General features: G+C 43.7%; 1 protein-coding gene across 1 annotated transcript; it reads left to right on the forward strand.

The window, feature by feature from the left end:
• Window positions 1-21: 21 nt before the first annotated feature.
• Window positions 22-23275, forward strand: ARV1 (ARV1 homolog, fatty acid homeostasis modulator). The gene is made up of 6 exons (XM_061404809.1): window positions 22-287; window positions 9066-9185; window positions 11718-11871; window positions 18235-18459; window positions 19748-19894; window positions 22666-23275. The coding sequence occupies exons 1-5, from the start codon at window positions 81-83 to the stop codon at window positions 19888-19890; spliced, it is 849 nt and encodes a 282-aa protein (XP_061260793.1). The 5' UTR covers window positions 22-80; the 3' UTR covers window positions 19891-19894; window positions 22666-23275.
• The last annotated feature ends 1083 nt before the right edge of the window (window positions 23276-24358 follow it).

The following is a 24358-nucleotide window of genomic DNA, read 5'->3' on the forward strand; positions in this document are numbered from 1 at the left end:
CGGGCGCAAGACTTCCGGTCTGCCGTCTGACGTCTTCCCCCGCCACTGAATCGGAAGTTCTGGCTGGCAGTTGCGTGGAAATGGGCACTGGTGGGCAGAATGGGCTTCGGCCTGGCAAAGGGAACACCGAAGGGGTTACAGAGGGAAAGGGGAAGACGGATGAGGTGACAGTGACTTCGAATACTGATGCCTCGGCTTCCTGCCAGTACAGGTGCATCGAATGCAACCAAGAGGCCAAGGAATTGTACCGAGACTATAACCACGGCGTGTTGAAGATAACAATCTGTGTGAGTTGTCAGGTGTGGGGTGTCCTTGGGGGAAAAAATGACGCAGCGAGATTTGGGGACCGTGAGAGACCGTGGAATCTTTGCCAGGTTTTTAGGGTGATCAAAAATCAACGAGTTTCAGAGTGCTCTAATACAGACTCCAGTTCGAGGCTTGACATTTCCGTTCCGGCTCAGTCGAACCTTTGCATGAATACCTGTAGCGGTAGGGAAGTGCTGCCTACAGCACTTTTCCCATACGGCTCGTGTTTGCTGACCCGGGCGAACAAATCCTCGGACGGAGATGGATGCATGCGTTGTGCAGAGAAATGTAAAGATCTGATTAGGCTGGCATTTGGGCTCCCGTCAAAACTATTTCATTCTTATTCTCCCTTTGATTAGACAAATGTTACCGTCTTAACACATCATAACCTACAGTAAATTCTCCTAGATTATTTTTTCAGGTTTCATGAACATACACTATTATGTACGAAGCACTATGCTGGACGTTGATGATATAAAAACCAAAAACGAGGAAGTAAAAATACAGTTTTCGAGGTGTTCCATAGTCTGTTTACAGAGAATAACTTTGTTTTAAAAAACCACAAAATTTGAGGTTCTTTGGGGACATTAGCGAAGAATCTGTCACAATATAGGCAGTCAATACATTTTTGTCCCCTTTCTGATCTCCTGATGACTTTTTAATAATTCTCATTTCAAAAACATGGCAAGAGTAATTTGCAAGGGAGTCAACAGTGTGAAGGTGCACCTGTTTCTTGTCAACCATCATATTAATAATCATTCTTGTGCCTGCACTCTCAATTTCCTGTTCTTCTTTGAAATTGTTTCTCTCATTTGGCAAAATTGAAACATATTCTATGATCTGACCCTACACCCTTGCTACTGAGCTTTGCTGGGGAGAAAACACCTTAAATTCATGACCACTAACCTCAGGTATGCCTTGATACCATCTGTCCATCATGGAACACTTCACTAGTCCATTCATGTTCCCACTCCTTTGAACAATACCCTGTCTCTCCTCAAGTTTCACATATATCCTCTCCTGCTTCCCTAAGAGAACTTCCACAAACTATGCAACCACATAAACCCAGTACTAGTGTTCGAAATGCATCTGCTCAATCTTCCCTTCTGTTACTAAGAATGAACTATTCATAAACATGTCCAAGGCCAATGCCTCCACTCATGCACCACCCTCTTCCATTTACTTCAGGACACCCCTATAACAGTACTCTTCTGCTCTCTGCTGATCATTTCATTAACATAAGTACTATCATTTCTTCCATAAAAAAAAAAAGAAAAAAAATCTTGACCCCACTTCCTTCTTTAGCTCCTGTTCTTTCTTCTCCGTTTGACAGCAGAAATTCTTTAAAAGATGTTTTCACTTGTTCTCTTTATTTCCTCTCCTACTTTCTCTTGAATCTACTTGAGACAGGCTTTCTTCTCCACTCCAGGCTCACCCCTGCCCTCCACTAGAAACTGACCTTGTTAAGATCATCGACTTCCACTTTGCTAGTCATTCCCAGTTAACTGTCAGCAGCATGTGCCCCCCTTGCTTCCTCCTCCCCATAAATGCTATGATCACTTGCCAGGACACCATAATCTCTAGATTTCTTACTAATCTTGCTGGCTTTTTTCTCTCAATCTCCTTTCTGATTCTGCCTCACCTCCCTTCCTATCTCTTAACCATGGAGTACCCTGATGCTTGGTTCTTGTTTCTGTCTATATACTCTCCTTTGAAGAATTCATTCTTGTTCATGGCTGTAGATACCATCTAAATGTAGAAAATTCCCAAATTTATACCTTCAGCCTTAACTCCCTTGAACTCCAGACTCAAATATCCAGCTACATACTTGACTTCTCCATTTGGACGTAACTAATCAAGGAGAAGGCAATGGCACCCCACTCCAGTACTCTTGCCTGGGAAATCCCATGGATGGAGGAGCCTGGTAGGCTACAGTCCATGGGGTCTCGAAGAGTCGGACTCAACTGAGCGACTTCACTTTCAGTTTTCACTTTCATGCATTGGAGAAGGAAATGGCAACCCACTCCAGTGTTGTTGCCTGGAGAATCCCAGGGATGGGGGAGCCTGGTGGGCTGCCGTCTATAGGGTCGCACAGAGTCAGACACGACTGACGCGACTTAGCAGCAGCAGGAGCAGCAATCACCTCAAACTTTCAAACAGTTAATGGCAATTCTATCATTTTCATTCCTAAGGCCAAAAAATCTTATAGTCACCCATGATTCTTCTCTTTCACGTTCCTTATTCAGTTGCTCAGCAGTCCTGTTAACTCTATCTTCAAATTACGTTCAGAATCGTCTACTTCTCATCGCCTCTACAGCTACAAAATGTGGTCCACATGCCACTGTGTCTCATCTGGGTTATTGTCACAATTCCCAGGTGGCCTCCCTATGTCTCTTTGCATCTCGTGACACGGCAGCCAGACTGATCCTTTTAAAATTAAATTAGATTCTGTTATTCCTTTGATCAAACCGTCCAGTGACTTTCATCTCACTCAGAGTTAAGGCCAAAATCCTTGCACTGGTTTAAGGCCCCCTTTTTGTCCTGCACTCCCATTGGCTGCCTCATATTTCGTAAACCAGGAGAGTTCCTTGCCCAGAGACTTTGCACTCTGCCTGGAGCACTCTTCTCTCATGTGCTGCATGGCTAATTCCCTCACCTCCTTAAGGACTTTTCTCAAATATCTTATCACAGAGGCTTACTCTAACCACCCTATTAAAAATGATGATCTCCCTTTCAAGTCTGGTAAACTTTTATCACCTTTCCCTGCTTTATCTTTCTCCATTGTATCTATTGTCTTCTAATATTGTCTGTAATTGACCTTATTATTGTCTGTCTCCTTCCACTGGAATGTAAGCTACATAAGGGCAGAGATTGTGTATATTTTATTCATTAATGTGATTGGATCACCCAGGACAGTGTCTGATACATGGTTATTAAATAAGTATTTGTTGAATGAATGAACCATTTCTAGCTTTTCAGATGATCATATCCTTAGCCATCCTGGTCTGAGGGAGAGAAAAGTAAGTTATATGTGGTCTGAACTTAATGACTTTGGGCTAGTCCAATTAAATAGCCCATCTGAAAGATGACAGTCACATAACTATGAATATTGTTTGTCCGAAGAAAAGCTAGTAAATACCTATGCATTTTAGTTAGCAATCATTATTAGTATAAAATAATTTATATTTTAAAAAATTACTGGCATTAGGCTAACAACAACAAAATCCCTCTCAAACCGTCAGACGCTGGTTTCTCTATACCTTTATTTATGTAAAGATAATTACTGGATAGCTATTTAGGTCAACAGCTATACTATCACCCACTTCCCTCCACCCCCAGACTCCCAGCATTACACCTTCTCACCCAGGAGACAGATCTTAGAGTAATATTTGGAATATTGAATGGTGGTACTATACATTTTGAATTATTGTACACAATCATTCCATAATGAGATGGAGTTTGTACTAACCTTGTTTATATTATACTAATGCTTAGTAATATGCATAATTCCATTACTCAGAAAAATCATTCATTTGGTGCCAGACTCTGAAATTTAAACCATAAAATAATTAATTTTTTAAAGGCTGTCCAAAAGTCCTGTGATTAAAAGTAAAAGAGTTTTAGATATCATGTTGTTTTTTATATATGATGAAGCTACAGATTTTTTTAAAAATTATTATTCTTTACTTACTTGTGGCTGTGCTTGATCTTCATTGCTGCATGAGGGCTTATTTGCGGTGAATGGGGGCAATTCATTACAGTAAGCGGACTTCTCATAGCGGCGGCTTCTCTCCTTGTGGAGCACAGGCTCTTGGGCGATTGGGCTTCAGTAGTTCGGGTGTGCAGGCTCAGTTGCCCTGAAGCATGTGGAATCTTCCCAGACCAGGGATTGAACCTGTGTCCCCTGCATTGACAGGCAGATTCTCATCCACTCTGCCGCCAGAGAAGTCTGACATAATGCTATTTGTTGTGGGAAAAATATCAAGTTTCTAGGTGGTTACAGTCAGTAACTTATATGTACTTTGGTCTCTTCTCTGCTGTATTTGGAGTCAGCAGTATACTCAACTTGATCTCCTCACAGTATTTTTTATTCTAATCTCCCATCCCTTTGCTCTTCTTGCTTTTCTCTTGCCATTCCTTCCAGCTTGCCTATCTCTATTTCTCTCATTTTTTTCTAATGGAAGCATGTCCCTTGTTTTCAGTCACTCTCTCTACTTCAGCATTTCACAATTTATTATAGTTATGTTAAAGATATTGTACTTTTAATATCCTGTAGAGCCTGACCTATTTTAACTGCTCAGATATTTGTTAAATCCATTATGGTAACAAAACAAGACTCCTTTGAGATTGTCCCAAGTTTTAGTTCTGTTCGGGACAACAGGAGGCAGCTTTCATCCCTGGTTGCTGGGTGCAAAGATGAATAAGACAGCACTACCCTCGCAGGAATGGAAAGTTTCATGGGTTTCACTTTTCAGATATGTGCTTGCTTATTGTGGAGTTGAAGTTAAAGAGATTTGAGAATGAGTGGGGAAGGGAATTGTCCTGGAGATGATGGGAAGGAAGAAGCAGCAAGAATATTCATGAAAAAAAAAATGACCAATTCATATTCTGAAAGAGATGTGATGCATTGTAGAATTAGAGAACATAGCAGCAGAAACTAAGTCATATCCATGTTAAGACTGAGCTGGTGGAAGCAGTATTTGAGTTTACTGGGTGTTCATGGTCCCTGTCCTGTAGGGATTTCTTGGAAGACAAACTTCTCTTTCAGGATACTTGACTATTAATAGTAAATTATATAGAATGGAGCAGTTTTGCCAGAATCATTCAGTTCATTTCAATCACTCAGTCGTGTCCAACTCTTTGCAACCGCATGGACTGCAGCACGCCAGGCTTCCCTGTCCTTCACCAACTCCCAGAGTTTACCCAAACTCATGTCCATTGAGTCGGTGATGCCATCCAACCATCTCATCCTCCGTTGTCCCCTTCTCCTCCTGCCTTCAGTCTTTCCCAGCATCAGGGTCTTTTCCAGTGAGTCAGTTCTTCACATCAGATGGCCAAAGGACCAGAGTTTCAGTTTCATTATTAGTCCTTTCAATGAACATTCAGGACTGATTTCCTTTAGGATGGATTGGTTGGATCTCCTTGGAGTCTTCTCCAACACCACAGTTCAAAGGCATCAATTTTTCAGTGCTCAAGCTTTCTTTATAGTCCAACTCTGACATCCATACAGGACTACTGGAAAAACCATACCTTTGACTAGATGGACAATCGTCGGCAAAGTAATGTCTCTGCTTTTTAATATGCTGTCTAGGTTGGTCATAGCTTTTCTTCCAGAAATAAGAAACCTTACTTACTCAATTTAGCTATCTTGCCACAGGATGCTTTACTATATTTGTGGTGTGTGTGTGTTTGTGTGTGTGTGTGTGCGTGGTTTTACTCATTACATTCAAGGTGAAGGAAGCACTCAAATGAAAAGCAAATAATAGAGGCAGAACAAGGGAAAAATTCAGCCTAAACTGATAGGGAGGGAACAGCAGACTTTAATGAACTCTCAGTATTTCTAAAATCCGCAGCACGCTAGGAAGGGAAGCTGAGCACAGCACATAGCATGTCACGTGACACCAGGAGCGCCTCTTCTGTTCGGTTTGTGTCACCCTGTGCTTATTCCATTGTAGCACTTTTAGTAGCATGTTTATTTCCCTTCCCCTTCTAAACTGTCTGAGCCACCAGGGCAGTGCTTCCCGGGTAGCTCAAAGGGTAAAGAATCTGCCTGCAGTGTGGGAGACCTGGGTTCAATCCCTAGGTTAGGAAGATCCCCTAGAGAAGGAGATGGAGACCCGCTTCAGTGTTCTTGCTTGGAGAATTCCATGGACAGAGGAGCCTGGTGGGCTGTAGTCCATGGAGTCTCATAGAGTTGGTCGACGGGGCGGCTTTCACTTTCACTTTCTAAACTGTAAGGTCCTTGAGATTAGAGCTTATGTCTCAGGGTAGGTATCCAGCACTGTGGATATGCCTGGTCCATAGCAATGGCCAAGTAAAGAGAGGCTGTTGCTCTGAGTGTAGTAGTCATTCCAGACACATCTGTCAGGTAGGTGATTGCAAAAGGAATAGCTATGCTGCCCTGTCTCCTGCTGCTGGCTTCTGCCTCCCTCCTTCTGAAATATGTCCAAATCCCATCTTAGACTTTTCATGCTGTCAGGAGATGGCTTTCAAAGAATTTTTAAAGGACAGAGAGAAGATCCCTGACCAGTCTCTGGTTTCTTCATCTTAAAATGAAGTAGCATCTCTGGCCTTCCATTCTTATTTATATAAAGACAGGAAGTATTCTCCACGTGAGTAGCACAGGGAGAAGATCCAGAAAACTGCTGTGTTGTGTATATATAATTTCTGATTCTGTGGCTTCTGTTTAGACACTGGCTTTCTCTTTGCTCAGCTAAAAAACCTAACCTGTTACACCTCAGATCTATTCAGTTCAGTTCAGTTCAGTCACTCAGTCGTGTCCGACTCTTTGCGACCCCATGAATCGCAGCACGCCAGGCCTCCCTGTCCATCACCATCTCCCGGAGTTCACCCAGACTCATGTCCATCGAGTCAGTGATGCCATCCAGCCATCTCATCCTCTGTCGTCCCCTTCTCCTCCTGCCCCCAATCCCTCCCAGCATCAGAGTCTTTTCCAATGAGTCAACTCTTTGCATGAGGTGGCCAAAGTACTGGACTTTCAGCTTTAGCATCATTCCTTCCAAAGAAATCCCGGGGCTGATCTCCTTCAGAATGGACTGGTTGGATCTCCTTGCAGTCCAAGGGACTCTCAAGAGTCTTCTCCAACACCACAGTTCAAAAGCATCGATTCTTCGGCACTCATTTAGGTGGATTTAAATTCAGGGTACAGAGAAGGCAATGGCACCCCACTCCAGTACTCTTGCCTGGAAAATCCCATGGACGGAGGAGTCTAGTAGGCTGCAGTCCATGGAGTCGCTAAGAATCAGACATGACTGAGCGACTTCACTTTCACTTTTCACTTTCATGCATTGGAGAAGGAAATGGCAACCCACTCCAGTGTTCTTGTCTGGAGGATCCCAGGGATGGGGGAGCCTGGTGGGCTGCCATCCATGGGGTCACACAGAGTCGGACACAACTGAAGTGACTTAGCAGCAGTAGCAGCAAATTCAGGGTAATAGCACATCTCCCTTCATTGGTTCACCTGATGACTAGACAAACACACACTTCTTGTAATGACGTGAGTGAAATGGAGAAACTTGGAATTGAATCTAACTCTTTATGACATTGGGAATGCAGGGTTACTGTTCTTCAAGGCACTCCATTTTTCTTCTAGCACTTTGATGTAATCAAAAGGTCTTCCTAGTATGTTTGCATATCCATCATTTCTTGTATTTCTACTTTATCCTCTCAGAGTTTCGAAATTGTTTGTTTTTTAACTGTAGCCATTAGTTTATGCAGGGACTAATAGCCCTGCAACTTTGTAGCTAATACTGATTCAGATGTTGCAATTCTAATGAGCTTGTTCCTATACTTGCATTTTGTATGTTCTAATGGCATTGGGGTTTCATAACATTGTAATTACCTGCCCAAAAGGAAAAAAAAAAAAAAAAGCCATTTAATAGGAATTACTGAGGGCTCAAGGGCCTTAATTTGGGCAACTCAGAACCAGGCAGCACAACCGAGTTCCTTACATACAGCCAGCGGTCTCCAGGGTCTACTGTAGCAGAGAAAGACCATTTTCTTGCCATTTTCTCAATGGAGAAAAAGAAAAAGGCTCTTTTTGGTAGGTGCCACCCTAGGATTCCTGCCCGCCTGTAGCTCTCAGAAGTTCTGGGTGTAGGGTTACTTTTCTGAACCCCTTTCTCAAAATCATATTTCAAGAGCCACAGAGTTGGAGCCATCTAGTCAACAGGCAATGAACTTACTGTACATTCTGAGCTTGTTTATTTTATAACAGTTCCTACAGACTGAAAGTAGCATTTTCTGAAATATTTTCCTGCCTGAAATGTCTTTAAATCAAATATCTTTTTTAGCTTTTTAATATGAGGTTAAAAGATTAATATTTTTACCCTAGAAGATTATATTTACTCATTTGAAACCAAGGCTTGTATAGATGAACATTTTATATCTGAATGGAAGTTTCAATAAATGCTCGTGCTGGGTTGCTCAGTAGTATCTGACTCTTTGCGACGCCATGGACTGGAGCCTGCCAGGCTCCTCTACCCATGGAATTTTCCAGGCAAGAATACTGGAGTGGGGTGCCGTTTCCTTCTCCTTTGGGAATCTTCCCCAACCAGGGATCGAACCTGCGTCTCTTACGTCTCCTGTATTGGTAGGCAGATTCTGTTACCACTAGCACCACCTGGGAAGCCATCTTTAAATAAATGCTGTTACAACCTTGCTGCTAAGTCGCTTCAGTTGTTTCCGACTCTGTACGACCCCCATAGACTGCAGCCCACCAGGTTCTGCCATCCCTGTGATTCTCCAGGCAAGAACACTGGAGTGGGCTGCCATTTCCTTCTCCAATGTATAAAAGTGAAAAATGAAAGTGAAATCGCTCAGTCATGTCCAACTCTTAGCGACCCCATGGACTGCAGCCTACCAGGCTCCTCCGTCCATGGGATTTTCCAGGCAAGAGTACTGGAGTGGGGTGCCATTATTGCTATACAGATCCAAAATAGAATCTGCTGCTTTGAAATCCTCTAAGATTTAAGAATGTATGAATATATTTTTTCTAATATTGTCTTGCATTATTTCAGAAATCCTGCCAGAAACCTGTAGACAAATACATCGAGTATGATCCTGTAATCATCTTGATTAATGCTATTTTATGCAAAGCCCAGGCCTACAGGCATATTCTTTTCAATACCAAAATAAACGTAAGTTGTGATAATTTTTTTTTCTAATTTTGCTTGATGATTTTGCGTTTTGAAATAATAATACTTTTGAACAGAATTAAAGAACATTATTTAAAGAAAGAAATTCTAACAAGAGTGAGTCTTTCATAGGCAATGTTTGGAAATTTCTGGAAGTAGCAGGCATTGCTTTTTAAAAAGGTGTGCAATGTCTAGTGTGTATTTAAGAACACGGTCGCTGGCAGGAAGTTGACAAACCATCATCTGGCTTGCCTTTTTAGTAGGTTACCTTTTGAAACAGATGTCAATAATTTTGAACAGAATAAAATTAAATATAACCTGGTAGGGAGAGAATTATCCCTAAAACTAAGCAAACACTAAAAGAAAAATATTTTTTAAATGTAACATTGCACGGTATACTCTGCTATTAAGGGAATGGCTGATTGGTTTAGTTGCTAAGTTGTGTCTGACTCTTCGTGACCCCACGGACTGTAGCCCACCAGGCTCCTCTGCCCATGGCATTTCCCAGGCAAGAGTACTGGAATGGGTTGCCATTTCCTTTTCTAGGCATCTTCCTGACCCAGGCATCCAACCCACATCTCCTGCATTGCAGGTGGATTCTTTACCACTGAGCCACCAGAGAAGCCTGTTGAGGGAATATATGAGATGAAAAATCAGAAAAGTCCTAATAGATACAGTTGAAATTTTTTTTTTTCAAATGTACAATTTAATGAATTGACTTGAATATTCTTAATAGTTTGGCTAGGATTGACAGATAAAATACAGGACACTTAATTAAACTTGGAAGTCAGATAAACTAATTTTTTAGCATATGTTCTAAATATTGCACAGAACATACATACATGAAAAAAGTATTTGTTGTTTATTTGAAGTGCATATTTAACTGGATGTCCTGCATTTTTATTTGCCAAATCTGGCAACCCTAATTTTGGGCTAACAGGGACAGTAACAGTGCAATTTATTATCCCTGTCCTCCTTGCTGCTGCTGCTAAGTCACTTCAGTCGTGTCCGACTCTATGACCCCATAGACGACAGCCCACCAGGCTTCGCCGTCCCTGGGATTCTCCAGGCAAAAACACTGGAGTGGGTTGCCATTTCCTTCTCCAATGCGTGAAAGTGAAGTCGCTCAGTCGTGTCCGACCCTCATCGACCCCATGGACTGCAGCCCACCAGGCTCCTCCGTCCATGGGATTTTACAGGCAAGAGTACTGGAGTGGGGTGCCATTGCCTTCTCCGCCTGTCCTCCTTCCCCCAAGTTAAATAACCCAAGCTGTTTTGTAATATAATTGAAGTCTCAGACTTGCCTATACATTAGAAACACCTGGGGGAGTGGGTGGGGGCACCAGTTAATTATTCCAAGCCGAGGCCTCACCCAGAACCAGTTAAATCAGAATCTTTGGCAATGGGATCCAGGCATGAGTATTCCTTGAATCTCCCTGCTGCTCTGCTAAGTCACTTTAGTCGTGTCCGACTCTGTGCGACCCTAGAGACAGCAGCCCACCGGGCTCCCCCGTCCCTGGGATTCTCCAGGCAAGAACACTGGAGTGGGTTGCCATTTCCTTCTCCAATGCATGAAAGTGAAAAGTGAAAGTGAAGTTGCTCAGTCGTGTCCGACTCTTATCGACCCCATGGACTGCAGCCTTCCAGGCTCCTCCATCCACGGGATTTTCCAGGCAAGAGTACTGGAGTGGGTCGCCATTGCCTTCTCTGCTGAATCTCCCTAGTGGATGCCAAAGTGCAGCCAGGAGAAGCAGTGTGCTCATGGGGCAGCCCTAGAAGCTCACACACGTGCTTATCCCTGGACCACATCAGCTTTGCACACACACTTTCTCTTACCCACTTTACACAGATAAATTTCAACGAGTAGGAGAAATGTATAGAAAAAAGCCAGTTTTTGTTGCCTAGCATTTTCTGTTTTTGCCAAAATTTCAGACTCTAAAACTTTCAACTGATTTGCCACTTTTAATTGCTGTCTTTCACTATTTTAGTTTATACTCATCCAACCTAGAGGCATTTTTTTAAAAATTCATGTTCAGACTAATAGTTTCTTATGAGGTGTCATGAAATCTTAAGATTAAATGTGTTTATTGCTGCTTCCACCCATCCTGAGTCACATAAATTTTTGCTTGATTCTATGTATCAGACAAATGTTGAGAATATAACAAAGGATGAAGTGAACTGCTATTTAAAGCAGTGATTCTTAAGGAGGGGTGCACATTAGCGTTCACCCTCTGCCTGAGTGTTTCACACACTCAGGCTGCCTGGGGTATCCTTCTGCAGATTCTGAATCAGGACTGGGGCCTAGACATTTGTATTTTGAAAAATCTCTCCATGTGATGCTTCTGCTGAACATTGCTGATTAAAACCTAGTGGTTACATACTGAATACAATTTGCATTTAACTGGGCAGTTTCTGAATTTGAAAAGCTACTAGATCGGACATTCTTCAGAACCGATAAAAGTTAGCTGTGTCTGTGCTGGTCAATATTAAGTAGTTGTTTCTTTACCTGCTTGAATGGCAATGTCTTTTTGACAGATGCACGGAAAACTCTGCGTATTTTGTCTGCTTTGTGAAGCATACCTGAGATGGTGGCAGCTTCAAGATTCCAGCCGAAGCATTGATCCTGATGATTTTATCCGATACGCTAAGGAGTGGGATTTCTATAGAATGTTTGCAATTGCTTCTCTAGGTAGGAAGAAGCCATGCTTTCTACTATTATTTGACCGACTATTTTGATTTTAAAATTAAGGTGCATGGTTTTAATCATTGGTAAGAGGAGCTAGCTAGAGGACTTGAGACTAAATTTCAGCTCTGCCACTAATCTGCTAGGTGAGTTTGTCTAAATTACCTGCTTTTTAACTTTTGTTACCACGCATAGGTCATGGAAATAATTATGCTTATCAGATACACGTGTTTCATAAAGTATTTTGAGACACAGTATCTTAGGTACAATTCTTCAGTTTAAGTTATGATTATCTAATCTGAAGATTACTTGAATCTCATCTTTATTAAAACAGATTAATAACTGCCAGACATTATTCAGTGTATTGTACTAATTACAATAGTTACTAATTACTATACTAATTACCTACTCATATACTATGTGCAGGGAAAGGGCTACTCCCCAGAATTCTTTGAGTTCTGAAATTGCTTTTCTACAGAATTTGAAATTTGTGACTTAGGTCAGAATTGGGTTGAATTCATTCCTGTGACTATGTTATTACTGACTGGTTTCTATGCCTTTCTACTTCTAAAACCTTTTTCCTTATACTGAAATATTATTTTAGTACTATTAAGTCTCCATGCCTGCATGCTAAGTCGCTTCAATCACGTCTGACTCTTTGTGACCCTATGGACTGTAGCCCGCCAGGCTCCTCTGCCCATGGGATTCTCCAGGCAAGAATCCTGGAGTGGGCTGCCGTGCCCTCCTCCAGGGGCCTCTTGCATCAGCAGATTCTTCACCACAGTGCCGCCTGTGCACCGCTGCAGCGTCGTATTTCTGGACTCTGTGTCCTTCGTTCCTTGTTCTCGGGCTGCCCTCGCTCCCTTGGCCCTCTCATCCAGTCCCAGTGGCTTTAAAATTCATCTATCTGCTGAGAATTCCCAAATGTACATCATAATATTAAAAACTTCCTTGAACAAATCACCTAAACCAAGAGCTATAACCTAATATAATTTTAAGCTTTAAAGCAAAGCCTCTTAGAATTGCTATAGATGAGCTGCTTTATGTCTGTAATTAAAAAGCAAAACAAAACAACAAACTAACCAAGCTTGTTTTCAAATAGTTTGGAATTTCTGTAGCACGTACTCTATAGTGGCTGTTTTGACACTTGAACAGAAATTTTTTCTCCTATTACATTTATATGGGTCTTAATCTAATCCCTAGTTAGGTTGCAGATCCCTAAAACAGCTTATAAAGAATGTCTTACACAAATCTAGCATTTTATAACTTAAAAACTGTTTCTACAGTATCATCAACTCAGTTTTCACAACCATCCTCTTTGGTAGGTGGGTTGGGTTGCCTTCCCTATCTGCAGTTGTCCAAGTACAAAAACAGGAAGGGCCAGTGGTCTCCCTGAGGTTCCCCCAGCAGGTTAGCGTCAGTGCAGAGCCGGGGAAGGTCTCCCGGTGCCCCGTCTCTTGTTTTCCCCGCTGCAGTTCTTTCTCCACCGCTGCTCCTCCTGAACCCATCTGATGTGTGAAAGCTCTAAGGGCTAGGGCTCTCTAATACCTGCCTGTGAAAGACTGTGTGCAGCCCAAGGGCGGGGGCAGCTTCCTCAGTCTCCCAAGTTCTAAGCTAGAAAGGCGTGATGCAGTCTGCCATTCCCTCCAGTGCAGGAAACCCTTTTCTTTTGATTCCTGCAAGACTGTGTCTCCAGTGACAGGAGACCACCCGCCATTGTTATTAGATGGTTCTTGTGAGGAAGTTGTGTATTTGATTATTTTCATTATTATCAGTTAAAAACCCAGGATATATAATCTGCCTATTTGAACAGATCCTTGCAGTGGACGAGCCCTTAAGTCGTTTTGAAGGGAGATGGTGTGTTTCCCCTGAAGACTATATCAAATTCCATGGGGGCTAACCATCCTAAATTACGTTTATGGATCCTGAAAGTGAAAGTCTCTCAGTCATGTCCAGCTCTTTGTGATCCCATACAGTCCTTGAAATTCTCCAGGCCAGAATACTGGAGTGCGTAGCCTTTCCCTTCTTCAGAGGATCTCCCAACCCAGGGATGGAATCCAGGTCTCCCGCATTGCAGGTGGATTCTTTACCAACTGAGCAAACAATCAGGAAGCAAACAATCAGGAAGGTCCCACCGAGTTGCAATCCTAATTATGGATCCTATTTGACCCAGAAGTGAAGTGAAGTCGCTCAGTCGTGTCCTACTCTTTGCGACCCCATGGACTGTAGCCTACCAGGCTCCTCCGTCCCTGGGACTCTCCAGGCAGGACCACTGGAGTGGGTTGCCATTTCCTTCTACAGATCTTTTCAACCCAGGGATCGAACCCCAGTCTCCCGCATTACAGGCAGACGCTTTAGTTTTATCCTATTACTGCATGCCCCGCTTCTGCTGATTGGAATTCAGATGTCTCTCATCCTTGTTTGAGCTCTGGTATTGTTCTGCTTTGTTGCTGTTGTTCAGTCACTCAGTCAAGTCCAACTCTTTGCGACCCCACGTACTGCAGCACACCAGGCTTCCCTGTCCTTAACTATTTCCCGGATTTTGTGCAAATTCATGTCCATTGAGTTGGTGATGCCATCCAACCATCTCATCCTCTGTTGTCATCCTCTCCTTTGCCTTCAATCTTTCCCAGCATCAGGGTCTTTCCAATGAGTTGGCTCTTTGCATCAAGTGACCAAAGTATTGGAACTTCAGCATCAGTCCTTTCAATGAAATTTCAGGGTTGATTTCCTTTAGGACTGACTGGTTTGATCTCCTTGCTGTCCAAGGGACTCTCAAGAGTCTTGTCCAGAACCACAGTTCAAAGGCATCAATTTTTCAGCTTCAATTTTTCAATTTCAAAATCATTTATATTCTTTCAAAATATAAACGTATGGATCAAACATAGGCTGACGGATTTCTAGGTAATAATTTTTGATAAATGGCAACTTCTGGAAGAATGTGGGTGGAAAATGGAAAATGGAGCAGAAAGGGCTAAACAGAGAGAGTGGGCTGCTCCATGGCAGACCATCAAGATAAATTGTTAGACACTTAATTATTTAATGTTTTTTTTAAATTAATGACTTGCAAGAAGATTTACAGGTGTTTGAAATGAAATAATTTTGGCTTGCAAAATAGAAAACATTAAAGGGGGAGAAAGCTCTAATGCTAGATCTATAAAGGGTAGCAAAACTCAAACCCAAGAAAAGCAGAAACACTGAAGAGACACGCTGCAACCATCATCAATTTATAAATGAGTCTGTAAAGCATCAGCCAGTTTAAAAATTTGAAGACTTCTCTGTCGACTGAGCGACTTCACTTTCACTTTTCACTTTCACGCATTGGAGAAGGAAATGACAACCCACTCCAGTGTTCTTGCCTGGAGAATCCCAGGGACGGGGGAGCCTGGTGGGCCGCTGTCTATGGGGTCGCACGACTGAAGTGACTTAGCAGTAGCAGACAGCGTATTAAAAAGCAGAGACATTACTTTGTCAACAAAGGTCCGTCTTGTCAAGACTCTGGTTTTTCCAGTAGTCATGTATGGATGTGAGAGTTGGACTCTAAAGAAAGCTGAGCGCTGAAGAATTGATTTTTCTGAACTGTGGTGTTGGAGAAGACCCTTGAGAGGCCCTTGGACTGCAAGGAGATCCAACCAGACTATCCTAAAGGAAATCAGTCCTGAATATTCATTGGAAGGACTGATGCTGAAGCTGAAACTCCAACACTTTGGCCACCTGATGCAAAAAAACTGATTCACTTGAAAAGACCCTGATGCTGGGAAAGATTGAAGGCAGGAGGAGAAGGGGACGACTGAGGATGAAATGGTTGGATGGCATCACCAACTCAATGGACATGGGTTTGGGTGGACTCCGGGAGTTGGTGACGGACAGGATAGCCTTGCGTGCTGCAGTCCATGGGGTTGCAAAGAGTTGGACAGGACTGAGTGACTGAACTGAACTGAACACACTTATTTCGATTCTTGTTGACATATCCATCACATATTACTATGAAAAAACAAACAGTAAAACCTCTAAAACATTTCACTTAATGACTGGAAACATCTATCTTCAGGACAATAATAGAATGTGTGTGTATGGATGAAAGTCAGTCAGTCATGTCTGACTCTTTGCACCCCCAGAGACTGTATAGCCTGACAGGCTCCTCTGTCCATGGAATTCTTCAGGCAGGAATGCTGGAGTGGGTTGCCATTCCCTTCTCCAGAGGATCTTCCCGACTCAGGGATCAAGACCCAAGTCTCTTGCATTGCAGGCAGATTTTTTACTGTTTGAGCCACCAGGAAAGCCCAATAATAGCATTGACCCATATGAATCCTAATTACGGACTACGGCTCCTAATCACCTATATTTGGAACCTCTTTATTTTGGCTAGATTCAGTTATAGAACATTTTAGAAGGAATACAGTTATTTCTCCTACTATGTAATACACGTGTTCCAGAAAAAAAAAAAAACGTGATCCTGTAGAAACCTAAATAACACAGCTTATAGGAGAAAATCTTTTTGCCTTTTCATAATATGTTCATGGGGTTCTCAAGGCAAGAATGCTGAAGTGGCTCACCATTTCCTTTTCCAGTGGACCATGTTTTGTCCAGTTTGATACTTTTGAACTGTAGTGTTGGAGAAAACTTTTGAGAGTCTCTTGGACGGCAAGGAGATCAAACCAGTCAGTCCTAAAGGAAATCAATCCTGAATATTCATTGGAGGGACTGATGCTGAAGCTGAAGCTCCAGTACTTTGGACACCTGGTGCGAAGAGTTGATTCTGGGAAAGACTGAAGGCAGGAGGAGAAGGGGACAACAGAGGATGAGATGGTTAGATGGCATCACCAACTCAATGGACATGAGTTTGAGCAAGTTCCGGAAGATGGTGAAGGACAGGGAAGCCTGGTGTGCTGCAGTCCATGGGGTTGCAAAGAATCGGAGATGACTGAGCGACTGAACAACAGCATAGGAGAAAATAGAATTAGGGACAGACCAATCAAAATGTATGCAGCTGGGTAGTCAGAGCACTAACAATCTTATTAATAACAATCTTAATAAAATAAAGCAGTTAAAAGATATTGTTAAATTCCTAACTGGGAACAGAACAGATTGCACTCTGTTCTGACTGTGGGATACCAGGGGAACTATTGCTTCTTCTAGTCTGGACTCTGTCTCTTCATGCTTTCTGGAAGGATATGGAATTAACACTCAAAAAGTTTGTTAAGATGAATACGGAATGTTTTTAATTTAGGTAACAGACCATTCAAGGTCTTATGGCTAAGAGGCACTCCATAAAGAGTAGGTGAATCAACAACAAAAAACATCTTCATATGTAATTCCTAGGCTATGTCCCATCTTCCAGATTTAAAAGCTTCCATTCTCCTCTCTGTTTTCTCTGTGGAGATCTCTAAGGAGTAAAAATGCTTAAACAACCTGATTTCCTAAAAGGAACTTTGGAAAGTTGATGATTACAATTCTTCCAGAATTACTTTTTCTCCAGAGAGCGAAATACTTCATGAAAGAATTATCAAAATGTGTCGGAATTGATACCAGCAGGATTTGACACAAAAGACAGGGGTTATTTAAAAAATAATAACGAGAAAGAAAGAAAATTTTGTTTTTTTATTATTAATTTTTTTAATGACTGGTTCTTTAAAATTTAATTAATTAATTTTTTGCTGTGCTGGGCCCTCACTGCTGCGCAGGCTTTTCTCTAGTTGCAGTGACCGGGGTCTGCTCTCTGGTTGCGGTGTGGGCTTCTCGTTGCAGTGGCTGCTCTTGTTCCTGCGCATGTGCTCTAGGGCACAAGGGCTTCAGCAGTTGCAGCATGTGGGCTCAGTAGTTGTGGCACCTGGCCTTAGTTGCTCCGTGGCATGCGGGATCTTCCTGGACCAGGGATCAGACCCATGTCTGCTGCATTGGCAGGCAGATTCTTTACCAGTAAGCCACCGGGGAAGCCATTATTATTAATAGTAGTATTTATTATTTGGTTGCACTGGGTCTCCGTTGCTGTACTTGTCGGGCTGTCTCTAGCTGCGGCAAGCGAGGGCCGCCCTTTGTTGCTGCACGTGGGCTTCCTACTGCTGTGGCTTGTCATGTTGTGGGGCACAAACTCTAGGTGCCCAGCCTCAGTGGTCATCACACACAGGCTTAGCTGATCCATGGTAGGTGGGATCTTCTCAGACAAGGGATCGAAGCCATGTCCCCTGCCTTGGCAGGTGGATTTTTATCCACTGTACCGCCAGGGAAGTCCATAAAATTTGATCTTGATAAAGCATTTCTTTTGTCATCAGCTGATAGGCTGTATTTTGGAATTGTGGTTTATTTGTTTTTAGGGGGCTCTGGTTTGGATCGAGACATTTGTATCTTTATTTTCCATTTCTTCCTTAGAACAGACTGCCTATTTTATTGGCATTTTCGCTTTCCTGTGGGTAGAACGACCCATAAGAGCGAAAGAAAAACTCAACTTCACTTTGCTGCTGAAGGCATTATTGTTATCTAGCTATGGAAAACTCTTGCTGATCCCAGCTGTGATTTGGGAACATGATTACACACCCCTGTGCCTCAGACTCATTAAAGTGTTTGTCCTTACGTCAAACTTTCAGGCAATCAGAGGTATGTTTACATCTTACTCTTTTTTCTCAGCTTTCAACCCATATACAATCTATAAAGCCTTGTTTCTAGAGTACAGTTTTTATATAACCTATTAAACACTGGAACTCTTTGTAGAATAATAACAATGCCTAACATTTTCATAGTACCTTATCCATGGCACATATTCAGAATTAGTTCAGTTTAATCACATGGTACTTTTTAGTTTTCAGAATGCTCCCTTATGCATTGCATCCATCCTGTGGGGTCAGCTATTGTTGTTGTTCAGTCACTCAGTCATATCCAGCTCTTGCAACCCCATGGACTGTAGCCCACCAGGCTCCTCTGTCCTTGGGATTTCCCAGGCAAGAATACTGGAGTGGGTTGCCATTTCCTTCTCCAGGGATCTGCTTGATCAAGGGATCGCACCTGTGTCTCGTGCATTGGCAGGTTCAGGCAAGTCCCGTGGAGTCAGTGCTGCTGCTGCTAAGTCGCTTCAGTCGTGTCCGACTCTGTGCGACCCCATAGACCCAGCGCACCAGGCTCCCCCGTCCCTGGGATTCTCCAGGCAAGAACACTGGAGTGGGTTGCCATTTCCTTCTCCAATGCATGAAAGTGAAGTGAAGTGAAGTCATGTCCGACTCCTAGCGACCCCATGGACTGCAGCCTACCAGGCTCCTCCATCCATGGGATTCTCCAGGCAAGAGTACTGGAGTGGGGTGCCATTGCCTTCTCCGAGTCAGTAGGGCAACTATTATTACCTCTACTTTATGAATGAGCTCTTAGTGACTTGTCCAAAGTTACATGGCCAGGCAGTTGTCAAGCCAGGCTAGAATGCCAGGTATCTGCCTCACAACTCAGGAGAATTCTTACTACACTGAGGAAGGGTAAAGCAGCCCTGCGTGTCATCTTTTATCCCATACATTGTGAGAAGTGCTATTGTAAATGAGTATATTAATATGATATTTCTTATAATGCTTAGCATCTTGTAAACTATAAAACCAAGAGTATCCATTTTTTTTCCTGCTATTCTCTTTATAACCTTAAAATCTAGCTTTTAGTTTCCTGTTTAATATTCATGCGACTCTGTCTTGATGAGAGCAGGAGAAGCTTGGTGTTTTTGTTATCAGCAGATGCCTTGGTTCTCCCAAAAGCTTTGCAGATGGAAAGGTAACAATATAGATTAATAAGAACAAATAGAGATTTTCTAAGAAACAGTTTTACGAAACCATTCCATTCACACTGCCACACAATTTACATGCCAATTTCATTTAAACTCTTAAGAACTTATCAGTTGCCTTTTCTTTTTCAGTGACCCTAAACATCAACCGCAAGCTCGCCTTCCTGGCCATCTTGAGTGGCTTACTGGTGGAGAGCACCATGGTCTATTTCTTCCAGAGGATGGAATGGGCTGTCGGAAGTGACTGTGCCATCTATAAATCTCAAGACTTTTGAAGAGGTACAGAGCATCTCTCAGTGTTCTTGCAGCCAGACAGGTGTCCTTCTCAAACTAGACAGATGTCATTGCAGAACACATAACCCCCCTCCCCACCCCAGCACCTGGGTACCTGGAGGTCACCTCTGTCTCCCTGGGGGACGCTAGGGTTCTGCACTCCAGTTCTGTTGTCACCCTCAGTGACATCAGCAGCTATGTTTTTGTTTCCGGGTCCCTGTTCTCACAGCTCTCTAACACCTCCCTTCCAGCTCACTCCCACCAAAACGTCAGACGCTGAAGTCTGTCCCGCTGACAGCTGTCTCCCACCCTTTCCAACCATTCTGCTCCCTCCCTCCCACCACCCCTGCCTTCTGCTGCCTTTTTTACCTCTCTCCCCCAAACCTCTTACTTTCCTTTACCTTTGTCCCATTTGCCTCTCTCTTAACTGTGCCTGGAACCTATAGGCAGCTTGCATCATCCTCCATTAGTCCCTTGAAACAGCCGGTTCCCTGCCCTTCTATCAGCGTCCTCGTTAGAGCTCTTGGGGTGAGTCCATCAGCTCTTTTCTCTGCTAAGCTTGGCAGGTCGCCCCTGCGTCTGCACAGAGCGCGGCTGGGTGTGCTCCTCTGTCTTGAGGTCACCTCTACGGACCCCTTTCCCTCCCCCCGCCCCCACCACACACACAGTGGCCTTGGAGCAGTTGTTCTGAAGTCTTCCCCGCCTTACTTACCCTCGTGTCTGCTCTCACTTTGCTGAGAATGGAAACTTACCACAGACTTCCCGAGTTTCCTTTTCCCTTCAGCACTTGCTTGGTCATCTGTCCTCTTTCTTCCTTCCGTCCCTCCTGTTCCGGCACTATGCTCAGCTTGTCTTCCTCTCCAGAGCTGAGTACAGCCTGAAGGTATCCTCCTGCCTCTGGTCACTGTCAGCCTCTGGACCACCGCCAGCCCCCCACAGTCTGTGTTGGGGTGGCTGATCAGGTAGACATAAAGGAGTGGCAGGTGGTGAGGAAGGGAGGGAGCAGGCAGAGTAAGCTGAAGCAGCTCTCGGGCACCCCCTTCTCCCCACAGGCGAAGCTCTGAGCCTTCTGTGCCTCTCCTCAGCAGCCCTCCCGCCCTCCACGCTCAGCTCACCCGCTTCCTCTCCGGGTCCTCAGAGACACTGCTCCTTCTTCACCCTCTCTCCTCCGCAGTGACTCCTTCCCCTCTGCCAGCAGACGTGTGCAGCTCTTTACTTTAGACAGGCTGCTCTGAGCCTATTTCTCCACTGCCTCTCCTCTTTGTAAAACACACTTTCTCCCCAGTTTCCCGAGTCAGTGCTCTGATAACAGAAAGCAGCCAGACCCCAGCTCTGCCAGGGCCCTGCTCACTGCTCTGCTCCAGAAGCTGCTGCCTTCCCAGACAGGCCGCCTGCGCCCCTCCTGGCATCCGACCTTCCTTTTCCCTACCCCTGTCTGTCTCCCATGTCTTGCCTCAGCCCTCCACTTTTCTCTCCTGCTGTGCAGACACTTGGCTTTGGCAGCAACATGGCTTGACCCATCTAGGGCAGGTTGCTTCCAGATCTTTCCAGACCCGATACCTCCAGTACCGCCCTCTGCCAGGTCACTCATGCCCTTCCACTGCCTTCAAGATAATTCCAGGACAGCCTGGCTATTACCTCTAAAATTGAACTCAGTATCCCCAGCCTTTACCAAAACAGAATCTTCCTGATAGCCTTTCTTGTTATTCTTAGTTTTGTTTTTTTTTAATATTTATTTATTTTTGGTTGCCCTGGATCTTCTGCAGTGCATACAGCTTTCTCTAATTGCAGCGAGGAGGGCCTTCTCATGATTGCAGTGCTTGAGCCGCTCACTGCGGCGGCTTCTCTTGTTGAGAGCACAGGCTCTATCTAGGTGCATGGGCTTCAGTAGTTGTAGCAGTCGGGCTCAGAAGTAGTGGCACACGGGCTCAGTTGCCCTGTAGCATGTGGAATCTTCCTGGACTAGGGATCGAACCTGTGTCCTCTGCGTTGGTAGACAGATTCTTATCCACTGTGCCATCAGGGAAGTCCCCTGTGAGCTTTTCATCTTGTCACTCAGCCCCCAGCTCAACCCTCATCATCTCCTGTTTCAAAGTTTGTAACAACCTCCTTACCGACCTTCAGTCCATCTTCACAGAGCACCACTTCTGGCGCCTCTCTGGATTCTCCACCCCTTCTTACTGTTGGCCAGAGTTTCGGTCCCTTCCTGAGCAACTGCTTTTAGTTTTCTGTGAGTGTTAGTGCTCATTTCTCCTCTGCGGGCAGGTTTCTCCACTACCCTTTCCTCATCACCAGATAGATCACACTCCTCTCCACTAACCAGATTCAGTCACCTCTGCCTCTCTGAGGAATGAAGACTGTCCAAAACTTTGAGTCTGTCACGCCTGCTCCTTCCAGTGAGCTCCTAGGGCCCCGCCCAGTCACATTCCCAGAGCTCCTGAGACTGTCCCAGTGCTGAAGGCCTTGCCCCCACTTTTTTTGTGCTTCTGCCTTTTGAGCTATCCAGTATAATTTCTGTGAGGAGAAGGTTCCCTGTCTTTAGCAGCCGTTTGAAAGCCATTTTCCTTTTTAGGTTATCTCATGTTTTATACTTGTTTACACTTTACATTAAAATGCTGTGTATTTATGTCTACCTCCCTCAACCTGGTTTGGTGCCCGGACAGACCAGGCCTGAGGTAACGGTGTCTCCTGTAGTACAGAGCCTGCCCTAATAAGTATTTGTTGATTTGATTTTTTGCGGAATGTGCCACTCTAAATACTGTTTTTATTATCCACAGTTTTGTTTTTTACTGTCTGTGGCATGACTGGTTGCATCTGTAAAATAGAAGACGTAAAAATACAAACCAGTATCCTCATTATTGTTGTGTAAAACGAAGCAAAGCTTTGGATATACTTCCTAAAAAAGAAAGCGACGGTTATGGCATTGGGAAGTGCTAACCCATGTCGAAACAACTAAACCACATACGGAAACACTCACACAAACACAAGGAATGTTGCTGCGGGAACTAATGTATGCAACGAGTGAAGATTATACATTATGGACGGTTCAGGTAAGCGCTGGAACTGAAGGAACATGAATTCATGAGTCACACAGAAGAAAAGATCTTTGTTCATGGCTTTGACATATTTATATCTTTTTAATTTAAATGTTAATGGTTAAAATAATACTTTGTATTCTTACAAGAGAAATACTTTTTTCTCAATAAAGTCACAGTAAACTGAGCTTTTGTGAATTTTTAATTCAGAATCTTCCCCTGTAACTAAGTTACTCTTAAAGTCAGCTGATTCAGAAATAAATAACTAAAAACAACTGAATTGTACATCTAACGAGTGAATTATATCTCAGTAGAGCTGTTACTAAATAAACAAACACCGCCTCTCCTTTTCTGTCTGCCTGCTTCCCTCTTTGTCCTTTCACGTATTCATTCCCCAGGTACTGAGCGCCTAGTCTGTTAGGGTCACGTATTCATTCCCCAGATACTGAGCGCCTAGTCTGTTAGGGTCAGACAGTATGGATGCAGCAGTATCCATAGAAGACGGCACCTGGGCTCTTGACACTTACCGAGTAGTGATGGATTTAGAAATAGGAGTAGGTAACTGTAGGTGACTGTCTTTTTATCAAGCGGTGAGCATAGGCTCTTCGGGAAGGGCAGGGTGGGAACACCTGTTCCAGACAGAAGTCAAAAACGTCTTCCAAGGGAAGGGGAAGGGACAGAGCTTTCCAGTAGCCTGGAAGAGAGGACAATGCACACACTCGTGGAGGGCAGAGTGCCAGTGGGCACAGGCTGGGGCGAAAGCAAATGGTCCAGCTGGGTAGAGTGTGAGCCGTGGGAGTTCCACAGATGATACATGGAGGACGTGTATGGTTTGGATTATGAAGGGCCTCATGAGTTGCAATTTATCCCAAGGATGATGAAACCAATACAGAAAGCTGAAGAATCCAAAGTAAAAAAACTGGCTTCCCAGGTGGTGCTAGTGGTAAAGAACCTGCCTGCCAATGCAGGAGACACGTTTGATCACTGGGTCGGGAAAATCTAAAGAGGGTATGGCAACCCACTCCAGTATCCGTGCCTGGAGAATTCCATGGACAGAGGAGCCTGACAGCGGGCTACAGTCCATAGAGTCACAAAGAGTCAGACACGACTAAAGTGACTTAGCACACACAGCTCAGCAAAGTAAAAAAAAAACAGGACAAAACCCATTGGAATAACATCACGGAGTACTCATAGAATGGAGAGGACTGTTGACCACCAGATGGAGCCTGTCAGTTTAAGGAGAGGAGGAGAAAACGTGGTTCAAAGACACAACCAAAGGAAAAAAAATCATTTAAAAAACAAGTATGAGGGGAAAATGACTTAAAAAATACACTGATCATAGCTTTTCAAATCTTTGGCTAAGATAAATAAACTGCACCATCTATTTATAAATTTATATTGTCTACATCCCAGTCTGTCTTGATCACCATAAAGG

This window comes from Bos javanicus, chromosome 28 (assembly GCF_032452875.1).
Source record: "Bos javanicus breed banteng chromosome 28, ARS-OSU_banteng_1.0, whole genome shotgun sequence".
In the NCBI taxonomy this organism is placed as follows: Eukaryota; Metazoa; Chordata; class Mammalia; order Artiodactyla; family Bovidae; genus Bos; species Bos javanicus.